General features: G+C 40.2%; 1 protein-coding gene across 2 annotated transcripts in view; it reads left to right on the top strand.

Annotated features, from left to right (window-relative positions):
- MTFR1 (mitochondrial fission regulator 1) overlaps positions 1–15404 on the top strand; it is a 59074-nt gene that overhangs the window by 40598 nt on the left and 3072 nt on the right. For both annotated transcript variants that reach the window (XM_010848482.1, XM_010848481.1), the window contains exon 5: positions 13442–13677. In XM_010848482.1, coding sequence (XP_010846784.1) covers positions 13442–13677 — 236 coding nt within the window. The remainder of the gene's footprint in view (positions 1–13441; positions 13678–15404) is intronic.

The following is a 15404-nucleotide window of genomic DNA, read 5'->3' as shown; positions in this document are numbered from 1 at the left end:
GCAAAGATCATCTGATTGTGAACAAAGTGAGAAGGAAACAGAGAAGATCCAGTTGGATCTGCCTGGAGGAGGAAGTAGACACACAGGTGGGAAGTGGTCCCAGACTTCCAAGGTTAGCGACGTGGCCCACTTGAGTAGGAAAAGTGGGTGGACTTTCTTTTGCAGTGTGGTGCTGTATCACTTTTTGCATCAGTTGTGATTAACTATCGTTGTTACTGTTTTCAGTCTCTCAGTCGTGTCCGACTCTTTGCAACCCCATGGACTGTAGCACGCCAAGTTTCCCTGTCCTTCACCATCTCCCAGAGCTTCTTCAAACTCATGTCCTTTGAGTTGGTGATGCCATCCAACCATCTCATCCTCTGTTGTCCCCTTTTCCTGCCTTCAATCTTTCCTAGCATCAGGGTCTTTTCTAGAGTCAGCTCTTTGTATCAGGTGGCCAAAGTATTGGCGCTTCATGTGTATAAATCTGGATGTCTGGGGGAAGGTACTGTTATTTTCCTGTGGCTGAAAAGAAACTCACTCAGTTGTGTCCAGATCTTTGCAACCCCATGGACTATAGAGTCCATGGAATTCTCCAGGCCAGAATACTGGAGTGGGTAGCTTATCCCGTCTCCAGGGGCTCTTCCTGACCCAGTAATCGAACCGGGGTTTCCTGCATTGCAGGTGGATTCTTTACCAACTGAGCTATCAGGAAGCTGATATCCTAATAAATAGGCTGACAAAGTCTCACCATCTTCCCACAGAAGGGAGCTTTGAGGAAGCTCTATTTGGTCAGTTTCATATACCAGATCAAGTGTTTTTTACAGATTGATGAAATAGCAAATTTACCATAGAATGTATTTTAATCAGTAGGACAAAATAGAAGGATGAGAGCTGATGGAATTTTACTTTGTCTTGACAATTACTTAATGCTGATCCTTTTACCAGGCCGTTTGAGTCTTTTTTTCATCTGTCACTTTGATATTAACTGCATTTCTATGGGAGCTTTATAGCTTAAACTTATAACTTAACTTAAAAACATGAAATAGAGTACCTCTAAGATTCATATATAGCCATTTGAATGTTTCTCTGCCTCTCACATTTATATGAAAGTCAAAGCTGTTCAGTTTATAATTATTTCTCCCTTGAAATTTATGTTGATGGCATTTCTTTAACAGTTGGTTACAGTGTTACGGTATTCTCTCTCTGGGAAAATGGCATAAGCGTGAGTTATTGCATAATTGAATTTTTTTTCTAAATAATTTGAACTTGAGTCTTTCACCTCTAAATTGAAAGTGCTAATACCTACATTGAGAGAATTTTGAAAGACAACATGAGAAAACTTATAGCACAGTGACACGTACTATGCAAATCTTTTTTCTCTCTTTACACATTTTCATTTCCCTTTGAATTAAAAGAATAGCCTCATAATTGAAAAGAAATCTTCATTTTTATAAGAAGCATTGAGATTCTTAGAAAGAGTCAATATAACTGATCATCTTTCTCAGATAATTAAGTTGTTCTCTTTGATACTAATACTTTCTGGAGACTGTGTGGTCTTTGGACATAGACACACAGCATAACATTTGTTCTCTGTGTGATGAAATTAAAGACTATAATCTCTGTGGCTTCTCGCAGACATCATAGGCATTGTTATCAAGTTTCTGATTGCTTTTGGAGTAGAGCAGTTGTAAATTTTATTTTTTAATTGTTGTTCATTCAGAGCCATGTTCAACTCTTTGTAATTGCATTGACTGCAGCACACCAGGCTTCCCTGTCATGCTCAAACTAAGTCCATTGAGTTGGTGATGCTATCTAACCATCTCATCCTCTGCCACCCTCTTCTCCTTTTGCCTTCAGTGTTTCCCAGCATCAGGGTCTTTTCCAGTGAATCAGCTCTTTCCATCAGGTGGCCAAAGTATTGGAGTTTGAACTTCAGCAGTCAGTCCTTCCAGTGAATATTCAGGGTTGATTTCCTTTAGGATTGACTGGTTTGATCTCTTTGCTGTCCAACTTCTGCTATACAGTGAAGTGATTCAGTTATACATATAAATACATTGTTTTTTATATTCTTTTTCATTATGGTTAGTACCAGGATATTGAATACAGTTCCCTGTGGTATACAGTAGGACCTTGTTGTTTATTCATCCTAGGTATGAAGTGAAGTGAAATCACTGTCGTGTCTGACTCTTAGCGACCCCATGGACTGTAGCCTACCAGGCTCCTCCACCCATGGGATTTTTCCAGGCAAGAGTACTGGAGTGGGTTGCCATCTCCTTCTCCAGGGGATCTTCCCTTCCCAGGGATCCAACCCGGGTCTCCCACATTGTAGGCAGACGCTTTTACTGTCTGAGCCACCAGGGAAGTCATCCTATAATGTATAATGGTTGCCATCTGCTAATTCCAAATTCTCACTCCATTCCTTCCTTAATCCCTCTCCCACCTGACAACTGCAGGTCTGTTCTCTGTTTCTGTTTCATAGATAAGTTCATTTGTGTTATCTTTCAGATTCAGTGTTTAAGTGGTATCATGTATTTGTCTTTCTCTTTCTGACTTACCTCACTTAGTATGATAATCTCCAGGTCCATTCACATCGCTGCAAGTGGCATTATATCATTTTTTTTGATGGCTGAGTAGGATTCCATTGTATATATGTACCATATCTTCTTTATCCATTTGTCTGTTGGCATTTACATTGTTTTCATGTAGCTATTGTAAATAGTGCTGCTATGAACATTGAGGTGCATGTATCTTTTTGGATTATAGTTTTGTCTGGATATATGCCCGTGAGTAGGATTGCTGGATTATATGGTAACTATTTTTAGTGTTTTAAGGAACCTTCCATATCCTTTTCCATAGTAGCTGCACCAATTTACATTTCCAACAACAGTGCAGGAGGGTTCCCTTTTCTCCACACCCTTGCCAGCATTTGTTATTTGTACTTTTTTTAATGATGGCCATTTTGACCCAAGTGAGATGGTATCTCATTGTAGTTTTGGTTTGCATTTCTCCGATGATAATAAGCAATGTTGAACACTTTCCATGTGCCTGTTTGCCATCTGTCTGTCCTCTTTGAAGAAATGTCTATGTAGGTCTTCTGCTCCCCACCCCCCCTTTTTAAAATTTTATATAATAGCCAGGGATTAGTTGCAGCACGTGGGATTTAGTTCCTTGACCAGGGATCAAACCCAGGTCCCCTGAGTTGGGAGCATGGGGTCTTAGCCAGGGACCACCAGGAAGTCCCTTCTGCCTGTTTTTTAATTGCCTTGTGTTTTTGTTGTTGAGTTGTATGAGCTGTTTGCACATTTTGGAAATTAAGCCCTTGTTGGTCCCATCGTTTGCATGTTTTCTCCCTGGAGTAGAATGTTATGTAAGGAATATCTAAATGTTTCAAGGTTAATTTCAGTTTGTTCATTCAATAATTTATTAATATGTTAATTTCCAGTTGTATCTGATTGCCCACATTTGTATCAAACTAAGTATGTATTAAACAAAAAAATTATAGATTCACATGATTTGAAAGTATTTGAGGTAGCTCTTCTTAATACATTACCAGAATGTTTTTAATCCAGTGACTAAGAGGAACATATTTACAAAAACCTGACATAAAAATAGTGAATAAAGTGAGACTGAAGACTTTGGCTAACGATATCAAGTATAAAATGGAATGTGCTGTTCTTTTTAAAGCAGTATTGGGGAAGAATCCTGACCTCAGAGGACGATAGTGGGGTAACAAGACTCCAAAGGCAGGCCAGCAGGCTGGCTTGCTCTGAAGCTCCATAGTGAGAATGTAGGCCAGGAGACATAACGGTTCAGAGCAAGGTAGTTTCCCATTCACAGCACAACGGACAGCAGATGTTATTCATTCCCATCTTAATCTTAATTATTTGGTTGGTGTTCAGTTGCTAAGCGTGTCCAACTCTTTGTGACCCCATGAGCTGAGGCAGGGCCAGTCTTCCCTGTCCTTCACTATTCCCCAGCGTTTGCTCAAACTCAGGTTCATCGAGTTGGTGGTGCCATCCAACCATCTTGTCCTCTGTCGTCCCCTTCTCCTCCTGCCTTCAATCTTTCCCAGCATTAGAGTCTTTTCTAATGAGTTAGCTCTTTGCATCAGGTGACCAGAGTATTGGAGCTTCAGCATCAGTCTTTCCAGTGAATATTCAAGGTTTATTTTCTTTAGGATTGACTGGTTTGATCTCCTTGCTGTTCAACAGACTCTCTAGAGTGCAGCACCATGATTCGAAAGCATCAATTCTTTGGCGCTCCGCCTTTATGGTCCAACTCTCACATTGGTACATGACTACTGGAAAAACCACAGCTTTGACTAGATGGACCTTTGTTGGCAAAGTGATAGCTCTGCTTTTTTAATATGCTGTCTAGGTTTGTCATAGCTTTTCTTTGAAGGAGCAAGCATCTTTTAATTTTGTGGCTGCAGTCACCATCTGCAGTGATTTTGGAGCCCAAGAAAGTAGTCTGTCACTGTTACCACATTTTCCCCATCTGTTTGCCATGAAGTGATGAGATTGGATGCCATGATCTTCATCTTTTGAATGTTGAGTTTTAAGCCAACTTTTTCACTCTCCTCTTTCAACTTCATCAAGAAGCTCTTAGTTACTCTTCACTGAAGCTCTTAGTTTCTCTTCGCTTTCTCCCATTAGAGTGGTGTCATCTGCATATCTGAGGTCGTTATATTTCTCCCGGCAATCTCAATTCCAGCTTGTGCTTCATCCAGCACTGCATTTCACATGATGTACTCTGTATATAAGTTAAAAAAGCAGGGTGACGATATACAGCCTTGACATAGTCCTTTCCTAATTTTGAACCAGTCCGTTGTTTCATGTTGGGTTCTAACTGTTGCTTCTAGACATGCATACAGGTTTCTCAGGAGGCAGGAAAGGTGGTCTCGTATTCCCATCTCTTTAAGAATTTTCCTGTTTGTTGTGGTCTACACAGTCAAAGACTTTAGCATAGTCAATGAAACAGTAGTAGGTCTCTTTTTGGAATTCTGTTGCTTTTTCTACGATACAATGGATGTTGGCAATTTGATCTCTGGTTCCTCTGCCTTTTCTAAAACCAGCTTACACATCTGGAAGTTCTAGGTTCACATACTTTTGGAGCCTGACCAGGAAGATTTTGAGCATTACTTTGCTAGCATGTGAAATGAGTACAGTTGTGCAATAGTTTCAACATTCTTTGGCATTGCCTTTCTTTGGGATTAGAATGAAAACTGACCTTTTCCAGTCCTGTGGCCACTGCTGAATTTCCCAAATTTACTGTCGTATTGAGTGCAGCACTTCAACAGCATCATTTTATAGAATTTTAAATAGCTCAGCTGAAATTCCATCACCTCTACTAGCTTTGTTTTTAGTAATGCTTCCTCAGGCCCACTTGACTTCACATTCCAGGATGTTTGGCTCTAGGTGAGTGACCACACCGTTATGGTTATCTGGGTCATTAAGATATTCATTGTATAGTTCTTCTGTGTATTCTTGCCACCTCTTCTTGATATCTTGTGCTTCTGTTCCGTCCATCCCATTTCTGTCCTTTATTGTGCCCATCTTTGCATGAAATGTTCCCTTGGTATCTCTAATTTTCTTGAAGAGATCGCTAGTCTTTCCCATTCTATTGTTTTCCTCTATTTCTTTGCATTGTTAAGAAGAAGGCTTTCTTATCTCCCCTTGCTATTCTCTGGAATTCTGCATTCAGTTGGGTGTATCTTTCCCTTTCTCTTTTGGCTTTTGCTTCTTTTCTCAGCTATTTTTAAGGCCCCCTCAGACAACCACTTGGCCTTTGTGCATTTCTTTCTTGGGGATGGTTTTGGCCACCACCTCCTGTAGAGTGTTACAAACATCCGTCCATAGTTCTTCAGGCACTCTATGAGATCTCATCCCTTGAATCTGTTCATCACCTCCATTGTATAATCATAAGGGATTTGATTTAGGTCACACCTGAATAGCCTCGTAGTTTTACTTACTTACTTCAATATAAGCCTGAATTTTTCAATAAGGAGCTGATGATCTGAGTCACAGTCAGCTCCACGTCTTGTTTTTGCTAACTGGATAGTGCTTCTCCATCTTCCACTGCAAAAAATATGATCAGATTTTGGTGTTGACTATCCAGTGATGTCTGTATGTAGAATCATCTCTTGTGTTGTTGGAAAAGGGTGTTTGCCATGACCAGTGCATATCTCTTGGCAAAACTGTTAACCTTTGCACTGCTTAAATTTATACTTTAAGACCAAACTTGCCTGTTACTCCAGGTATTCCTTGACTTACTACTTTTGCATTCCAATCCCCTGTGATGAAAAGGACATCTTTTTTGATGTTCTAGAAGGTCTTGTACCAGGGCTTCCCTGGTGGCTCAGATGGTAAAGAATCTGCCTGCAAAGTGGGAGACCCAGGTTTCCCTGGGTTGAGAAAATCTACTGAAGAAGGGAATGGCAACCCACTCCACTATACTTGCCTCAAGAATCCCATGGACGGGAGCCCAGTGGGCTACAGTCATTGGGTCACAAAGAGTTGAACGTGACTGAGTGACCAACACTTCCATTTTTCTAGAAGGTCTTGTAGATCTTCAAAGATCTACATACTTCAACTTCTTCAACATTAGTGGTTGGGGCATAGACTTGGATTACTGTGATGTTGGATGATTTGCCTTGGAAACGAACTGAGATCATTCTATTGTTTTTGAGATTGTGCCTAAGTACTGCATTTCAGACTCTCTTGTTGACTTTAGGGGTACTGTGTTTCTTCTAAGGGATTCTTGCCCCCACAGTAGTAGATACAATGGTCATCTGAATTAAATTCACTCATTCCTGTCCATTTTTGTTCACCGATTCCTAAAAGGTCGATGTTCACTCTTGCTATCTCCTGCTTGACCACGTCCAATTTACCTTGATTCATGGACCTAACATTCCAGGTTTCTATGCAGTATTATTCTTTATAGCATAGGACTTGACTTTTATACCACCAGACACATCCACACCTGAGTGTTGTTTCTGCTTTGGGCCTGCCACTTCCTTCTTTCTGGAACTATTTCTCTGCTCTTTCCCAGTAGAATATTGGCCATCTACCTACCTGGAGGGTTCATCTTCTAGTGTCATCTTTTTGCCTTTTCATACTGTTCATGAACAATATGAAATTATTTGGTACTAGTCATTAACAATTAATTAATATATATCAATAAAGTACTGTGGTCAAGGGTAATTTCTGCTAAATATCACTTATAGGAAGATCTAGCTTTTAAAATACAAAACAAGAGGATTTTGTTGAACAGAATCAAGAATAGGTGTTAAATCCCACTAGTCATCTGTCTAGTGAGAAGTCATCTGTCTAGTAAGAACAGAAGCAAAAAGCAAAAGAGAAAAGGAAAGATATACACATCTGAATGCAGACTTCCAAAGAATAGCAAGGAGAGATAAGAAGGCCTTCCTCAGCAATCAATGCAAAGAAATAGAGGAAAACAATAGAATGGGAAAGACTAGCGATCTCTTCAAGAAAATTAGAGATAGCAAGGGAACTTTTCATGCAAAGATGGGCACAATAAAGGACAGAAATGGTATGGACTGAACAGAAGCAGAAGATATCAAGAAGAGGTGGCAAGAATACACAGAAGAACTGTACAAAAAAGATCTTTATGACCCAGATAATCACGATGGTGTGATCACTCACCTAGAGCCAGATATCCTGGAATGTGAAGTCAAGTGGGCCTTAGGAAGCATCACTATGAACAAAGCTAGTGGAGGTGATGGAATTCCAGTTGAGCTATTTTAGATCCTAAAAGATGATGCTGTGAAAGTGCTGCACTCAGTATGTCAGCAAATTTGGAAAACTCAGCAGTGGCCACAGGACTGGAAAAGGTCAGTTTTCATTCCAATCCCAAAAAAGGCAATGCCAAAGAATGCTCAAACTACCGCACAATTGCATGCATCTCACACGCTAGTAAAGTAATGCTCACAATTCTCCAAGCCAGGCTTCAGCAATATGTGAACCATGAACTTCCAGATGTTTAAGCTGGTTTTAGAAAAGGCAGAGGAACCAGAGATCAAATTGCCAACATCTGCTGGATCATGGAAAAAAGGAAAAGAGTTCCAGAAAAACATCTATTTCTGCTTTATTGACTATGCCAGAGCTTTTGACTGTGTGGATCACCACAAACTATGGAAAATTCTGAATGAGATGGGAATACCAGACCACCTGACCTGCCTTTTGAGAAACCTGTATTCAGGTCAGGAAGCAAGTTAGAACTGGACATGGAACAACAGACTGGTTCCAAATAGGAAAAGGAGTACGTCAGGGCTGTATATTGTCACCCTGCTTATTTAACTTATATGCAGAGTACATCATGAGAAACGCTGGGCTGGAAGAAGCACAAGCGGGAATCAAGATTGCCGGGAGAAACAGTAACCTCAGATATGCAGATGGTACCATCCGTATGGCAGAAAGTGAAGAACTAAAGAGCCTCTTGATGAAAGTGAAAGAGGAAAGTGAAAAAGTTGGCTTAAAGCTCAACATTCAGAAAACCAAGATCATGGTATCTGGTCCCATCACTTCATGGCAAATAGATGGGGAAACAGTGGCTGACTTTATTTTTCTGGGCTCCAAAATCACTGCAGATGGTGATTGCAGTCATGAAATTAAAAGACGCTTACTCCTTGGAAGGAAAGTTGTGACCAACCTAGATAGCATATTGAAAAGCAGAGACATTACTTTGCCAACAAAGGTCCGTCTAGTCAAGGCTATGGTTTTTCCAGTAGTCATGTATGAATGTGAGAGCTGGACTATAAAGCAAGCTGAGTGCTGAAGAATTGATGCTTTTGAACTGTGGTGTTGGAGAAGACTTGAGAGTCCCTAGGACTGCAAGGAGATCCAACCAGTCCATCCTAGAGGAGATCAGTCCTGGGTGTTCATAGGAAGGACTGATGTTGAAGCTGAAACTCCAATACTTTGGCCACCTGATGCGAAGAGCTGACTCATTGGAAAAGACCCCAATGCTGGGAAAGATTGAGGGCAGGAGGAGATGGGGACGACAGAGGATGAGATGGTTGGGTGCCATCACCAACTCAATGGACATGGGTTTGGGTGAACTCTGGGAGTTGGTGATGAACAGGGAGGCCTGGAGAGCTGTGGTTCACGATTTCGAAAAGAGTCAGACACGACTGAGTGACTGAACTAAACTGAGTCATCTGTCTGTAGCCCCACAGTAGTCATGCCTGTCCTCCACTGTAAGTCCTTTCATGGATTACTTCCTTTGAAATAATTTCCCTGGTCCAGTTGCTTTTTTTTTAGATAGATCCAGTGGTCTTCCAATTATATGCTCACTTGGAAAATACTGTTTTCTTTCTACCCAACTGTGTGTTTTCAGTGAACTAAAATGTCAGCTTCCCCACCCTACCCCCTGTATCCTGTTGACAGAAGAGTATGTTTTTGTACTTTTCTATACTGTTCTCTCAAAATAGTGAGGGAGGCTCAGTAAAGTCACCTGGGGAATACCACTGGGTTAATTTGAAAAAATCTCAGATTCTGAGCTTTCACTGCTAGATAAGGGGAAAGGATCCTAGAGGTACATTATATTTGAGAATTTTCTTTGATTAGGAGAGCTTAAAAAACCCTTAGTTTCTTAGTTTGAATTACTTTTTCCTCGGTATTTCTTAATAGCCTTCTCCTCAGAAGGATGGCAAAACAGATTGGTTCTGAGAATGAGTTATTTGTCGACTGTCTTATAAAACATATCTGTAGGAAAAAGGTGTGTGTGTTTATAATTTTAAAGTCAGGGACTTGTCAGAATTTTCATAAAACCTAAGGTTTTTCATACACAAGAATATTACAGAGTAACTTTTTATTTTTTATGTCTTTGGTTTTCAGGCTTCTCTGTATGTCGAATCTTCCTGTGTCTTCAAGAGGATATGATCATTTCAGGATTATTTACTTTTTTTAGCGTCTAAAAATCCACACTTCAACTTCCACATTTCCTAGAATTATTTTGTCTGAATCTATAGCTGTTGACAGTATTTCACAATATAAATGTAGAGAGTATACCAAAGTTATAAAAATAGTATAGACACATAAAATATAGATGATCTGACACTGTTACTTAAATATTCTTCCTAAAGGTCCTAAACTTTTTTTCTTTCAGCCTGCCACGCTGGTTTTTAAGATTAATAAGTGCTTACCCTTAGTTCTAGTAGATGGAGAAACAGAAGGATTAAATTCATCTGTAGAAATTTTACTGGGAGAGGTAGATGCTTAATTGTTTTTCTTAAACACTGTCCTTTGCTTTTCAGTATTTAATTCTCTCTGATTGTATCTTGCCCAGAAGATATCATAAAGGAAACTGTTTTGCCTTGTAGTTGCTCTCTTAATCCAAATTGTCATGTTATCTGGTTCCAGTTCTGGGTATTGAAATGTTCGTGGGATTTGACGATGGGCTTACTTGAATGGTAACATTTTCAAACAAACTGAAAAGCATGTAATACTTTTGGGTCCTGTGATCTAGGAGAGTATATTCACTACTAAAGTGACTACTAGTTCCTGAAAAAAGCTATTACAACATTTTTTTGCTTAATGTAGTACTCAAGATTCTGGCATTCAAAATTTATCTCTGTTTGCTATTATGATACAGACTTTATGAAATCTCTGCACTCATACATAATGTGAAAACAAACCATCATCCTCACTTCCACTCCCAATAAAATGTTCATTCATTTAGGTAAGTTTTAGTAAACAAAGCAGAATATCACTTTCATGGGAGATGGTCAAGGGTAGACGTGAGTCTTCCCCTGCAGGCGCGCTCTGTCTCCTGTTCACTTTCATCCACTTGCGCCCCTTCGGGTACGCCGCCCCGATGCCTGTGGCAGGGCTGGCTGTCCTCTGTTCTGAGAACACTCTGCTTCTGATTTTCTGCTTTAAACTCACAGTCTCTATTCCTACTAGTCTTCCCTATTTCTCCACTGTTGTTTTGAACAAGTATGATACTGTTATATTTGAGATTTCTATATTTTACTCACATCTGTTCTGAAGACTAAAATTATATCTTTGCCAATATCCTACCTATCAATGGTTTCCTTAGTTATTTCAAGAAGTAGTATTTTTAAAATAGTATTTTAAAACAGTTTTAAAATGTTTTATTAAAAACATTAACGAGTTGTCAAGAATATAGTTGAAGTATATTAGAGTATTTGACATTGTACTGATTAAATGAAATTACTCTAAGTATCCTCCCCCTAAAAAACTTCACTCAGTAGACAGAATAATTTGTATCTTCTTGTAATTTACTGTATAGAGATGGTTAACAAAATCTGACTTTCTTTATGAAAGGTAGGTAGAAATCAGAATTTTCGGGTCAACAAAAAGCCACAATGATTTTTTAAAAATGTAATGTCAAATTATTTTCTTAATGCAGGTTGATTAGAATGCTTGCATCTAATCTCTATAATCTTTCAAAGAACCTATTAATGTATTTAATCAGAGCATTGGTATTGTTTCTTTTAAATTTTTTATGTTTGTTTATGGCACCCCACTCCAGTACTCTTGCCTGGAGAATCCCATGGACAGAGGAGCCTGGTGGGCTACGGTCCATGGGGTTGCTAGGAGTTGGACACGACTGAGCGACTTCACTTTCACTTTTCGCTTTCATGCATTGGAGAAGGAAATGGCAACCCACTCCAGTTTTCTTGCCTGGAGAGTCCCGGGGACGGCGGAGCCAGGTGGGCTGCGGTCTCTGGGGTCGCACAGAGTCGGACACGACTGAAGTGACTTAGCAATCATTACTTTTTTAAACATTTTATCACCTGTTTCTTCGCAGTGTAGGGCTTAGAAAGGAAATGGTAATTAAAGCTTTTTGCAAGCCAAATATATTTCCCTACCCCAAAAATATGCCAAATGAAAGTGAACAAGATTAGTATTATTAAAGTTGATTACCAGGTAAGCTAAAGTAGGGCTAGGTAGTAACTAGGACATTTATTCTCCAAATATTTTTAATAATATTGTAAAAAATACTATAAAAAACAATTTGCAACCATCCTGTATATGTGATAGTTTAACAGGGTATAATCAAGATTAGGTATGAAGAAAACCACCTGAATTTAGTGCAAAATACCAAATGCTAAAGGTCCAAGAATTTACTTATTCAAACACAAGGAAGAATGAATTGTTTCATTTCTCAAGCAAAAATAGCAATATACAGTTAAAGGAACTATTTTAAAATAGGATATAACGTTGGTGAATGTTACAAGAGGATTTTGACTACATTTAACAGAGAAGTCCAAAATAATGGTGATGGAAGTTTATTTTCCTCTCAAGTCAGAAACCCCCGAGTAGACAGTCTGAAGCTGCCAGTGGCTCCACTGTGTGCCCAGGAACCACCCGCCAGGCTCTTGGGCATCCTCAGCTGTGGCTCTCCCATCAGCATTAGCTTCTGGGCTTGGTGACTCACGGCTCTCAGGAGAGGAGGAATAACGGGTGGGGCTAGAGATGAAAGGCCTTCTTTTCTTGTGGAACCAAGTCATTGCCCTCCAAGCAGCTTTCCCAGGTGGCTTACAGTCCGGTTAGCCAAAACTCACAGTCACATGGCCACATGAGACTGTGAGGGAAATTGGGATGTACTTGGGTGTGGCGATTATTTCAGAGTGTATACACATGATCAGATTATCATGCTGTACAGTATTTATGTACATACAGTATTTGTCAGTGATTCCTCAGTAAAGCCAGAGGAAGAAAAAAGAGAAAAGGGCTTAGAGGCCAGAAAAACCTAATTGTAGAAAATAGTAGGAAACGGATAAATACACAAATTGACAGTTGAAATCTGAATGTTGTTCTCAACCCCAGAAGACTTCCATATGGAGCTTCAGTGCAGTGCATATTAGAATACCTTTAAGTGAAAATCAGACCATCTATATAATTACTGCATGAGTTCAATTATCCCCCCCACCCCCACCCCCTACCACTCCTTTTTAGTGTCTTATGCTGTAGTTTGGCTCATATCGTTACAGTATGTCTTATAGTTTGGTATATTTTATCACATATGGAAAACACTGACATGGAAATGTGGAAAAAAAGACCTTGAGGAAGAGTTAATAGACTACTGCTTTGGTTGTCATTTATAACCAATTAGTTTACCATCTTTAAGAGCATTAAAAGTTGCATTATCTTAGTTCAGGCCACCAAAACAAGAGTTAGCAAAGACACTGCTGGAACCTGTGATGCCTCCTGATAGTATGGGCTTGAATATAAAATGTAGAGATAAAAATTTAGAATGATGGCAACAAGAAAGCTGGCCTGGTGTGGATCTACTTCAGGTTGACAAGTGCTTTGTTGTTCTGAAACTTACAGCAGGGGTTTTATGTAAGGTCAGCCTGAAAAGTGGCTCTCAGATGTTCTCTTCTGCTATGTTCTGATTAACTTTGAAGTGACAATTTTTCATAGCACCTCTCAAAGCCTGTGACAGCCAACTTCTGTCCTTGCAGGATAGAGGTCCGGTCAAGGCCAACCCTTCAGGATGATCTTCCTTTCTTTGAGAAGCCCCACAGCAGGCAGCCATCCTTACCCACCCTGTCTCCAGAAGAGCCTCCGCTGCAGACCTCGACGCTGGCCAATGAGGAAGCGCTGCAGAAGATCTGTGCCCTTGAAAGTGAGCTTGCTGCCCTCAGAGCTCAGATTGCCAAGATCGTGACCCTCCAGGAACAGCAGAACCTCAGTGCAGGTCTGTGAGTCCTCCAGTTGTCAGCCAGCAAATGCGGGCGGGGGGCGGGGGGAATACCACTCACTTGGGGAAAAAATTATATATATATATATAATATATATATTTGTGGGCTCTGTCTCTTTAGTCGTGTCCGACTCTGCAACCCCATGGACTGTAGCCCTCTAGGTTCCTGTCTGTCCATGGGATTCTCCAGGCAGGAATACTGGGGTGGGTTACCATGTCCTCTTCCAGGGGATCTTCTCAACCCAGGAATCGAACCTGTGTCTCCTGCACTGCAGGCGGATTCTTTACCTACTGAGCCACCTGCGAAGCCCCAGTATGCATACATATATATAACTCAATCAGTATGCTACACACGTGAAACTAACACATTATAAATAAACTATAGTACAATTAAAAATTTAAAAAGAAGTTAATAACAGCTGTTGGGCTTGCTAGAAAACTAGGGGCCTGTCCCCTGCATGGTCCGGTACAGGACCCAGGCAAGTTTAAGAGGTTTTCGTTTGTTTTGAACAATCTTAATACTGTCAGAGGATGATAAGTGTATTTTTGGAAACACAAAATATACATCCACTGATAAAGGTGAACACTGCTTATGTGTCTGCTGTGGGAACTTCACTGTCTGTGATAATGGCACCATTCACATCAGACTGGAGGAGGTAACTGCAAAACAGCCCGGACAGAGTTGAGTGTGTTTAGTTACCTGTGTGTCCTGAGGCAAGCATAAAGCTCTATAACTGGGATAGTAGTTACTTATGTTGTGGAGTTACTGTGGGAGTAAATGTGGGAACTATATATAGTATCTTTAGTGCAAAGTAGCTGTTTAATATTCATTTCTCTCCCTCTTGCCCAGAGTGGAAACTGAATTCAGGGCCTCTGACTCTGGTCTAATAGTGTTGCTTTTATTTTTGTTGCGTTGTCACTGGAGAAAAAACCATAGCCTTGAAATCCTAGTTTATTAATCTGCTGGCAAGCAGTGGTGGTTTTCCTAGTGTTCCTGAGTCTTGACGAGATTCAGTATAAGACAGCTCTGAAGGGTAAAGGATAGTTATTCCACCTCTGAGTCACTTAGCTTGTGGTCCTATAGTTTAATGTAACCTACACGGAAACCTCCTCAAACCTGGGTCAGGCCACGATGGGCAGGGTGCATGTACTCCAGGCACCTGGTGTTACTTCAGTGAAATCTACAGGTGACTTTTGAAAACCCAAAGTCCTGCCCTTTTCTGTTTAACCAATAAGTTACTGATAAATTTCTCTTTGGCTTTACCTCCCTCTTCTGGCAGACTAGGAAAGTCTGTTAGATGTTCTATTTACAACCCAACTCCCTTGAATAAACTAATCAATATAGTTCGCGCCCAAACAACTCTCTAATCTCTAGTTATTGCAGAAAGATGGATTTTTAGGTCCTTATTTTAGAACCACTATAACTCTTAGTTATTTATTCTTTTGGGGAATTAACTATAATTTTTTTTTTCTCTCAATTTTTTTCAATAAATCTAAAACTTCTTTTAACTCATTCTGGTCAATTTACATTCTCTAGTTCATGCTTCGGAGAAGGCAATGGCACCCCACTCCAGTACTCTTGCCTGGAAAATCCCATGGACTGAGGAGCCTGTTAGGCTACAGTCCATGGGGTCGCTAAGAGTCGGACATGACTGAGCGACTTCACTTTCATGCATTGGAGAAGGAAATGGCAACCCACTCCAGTGTTCTTGCCTGGAGAATCC

Source organism: Bison bison, unplaced genomic scaffold, assembly GCF_000754665.1.
Source record: "Bison bison bison isolate TAMUID 2011002044 unplaced genomic scaffold, Bison_UMD1.0 scf7180017864267, whole genome shotgun sequence".
NCBI classification, from domain to species: Eukaryota; Metazoa; Chordata; class Mammalia; order Artiodactyla; family Bovidae; genus Bison; species Bison bison.
Note: the sequence above shows the minus strand (reverse complement) of the source record. Positions and strands in the feature narration are given on the sequence as shown.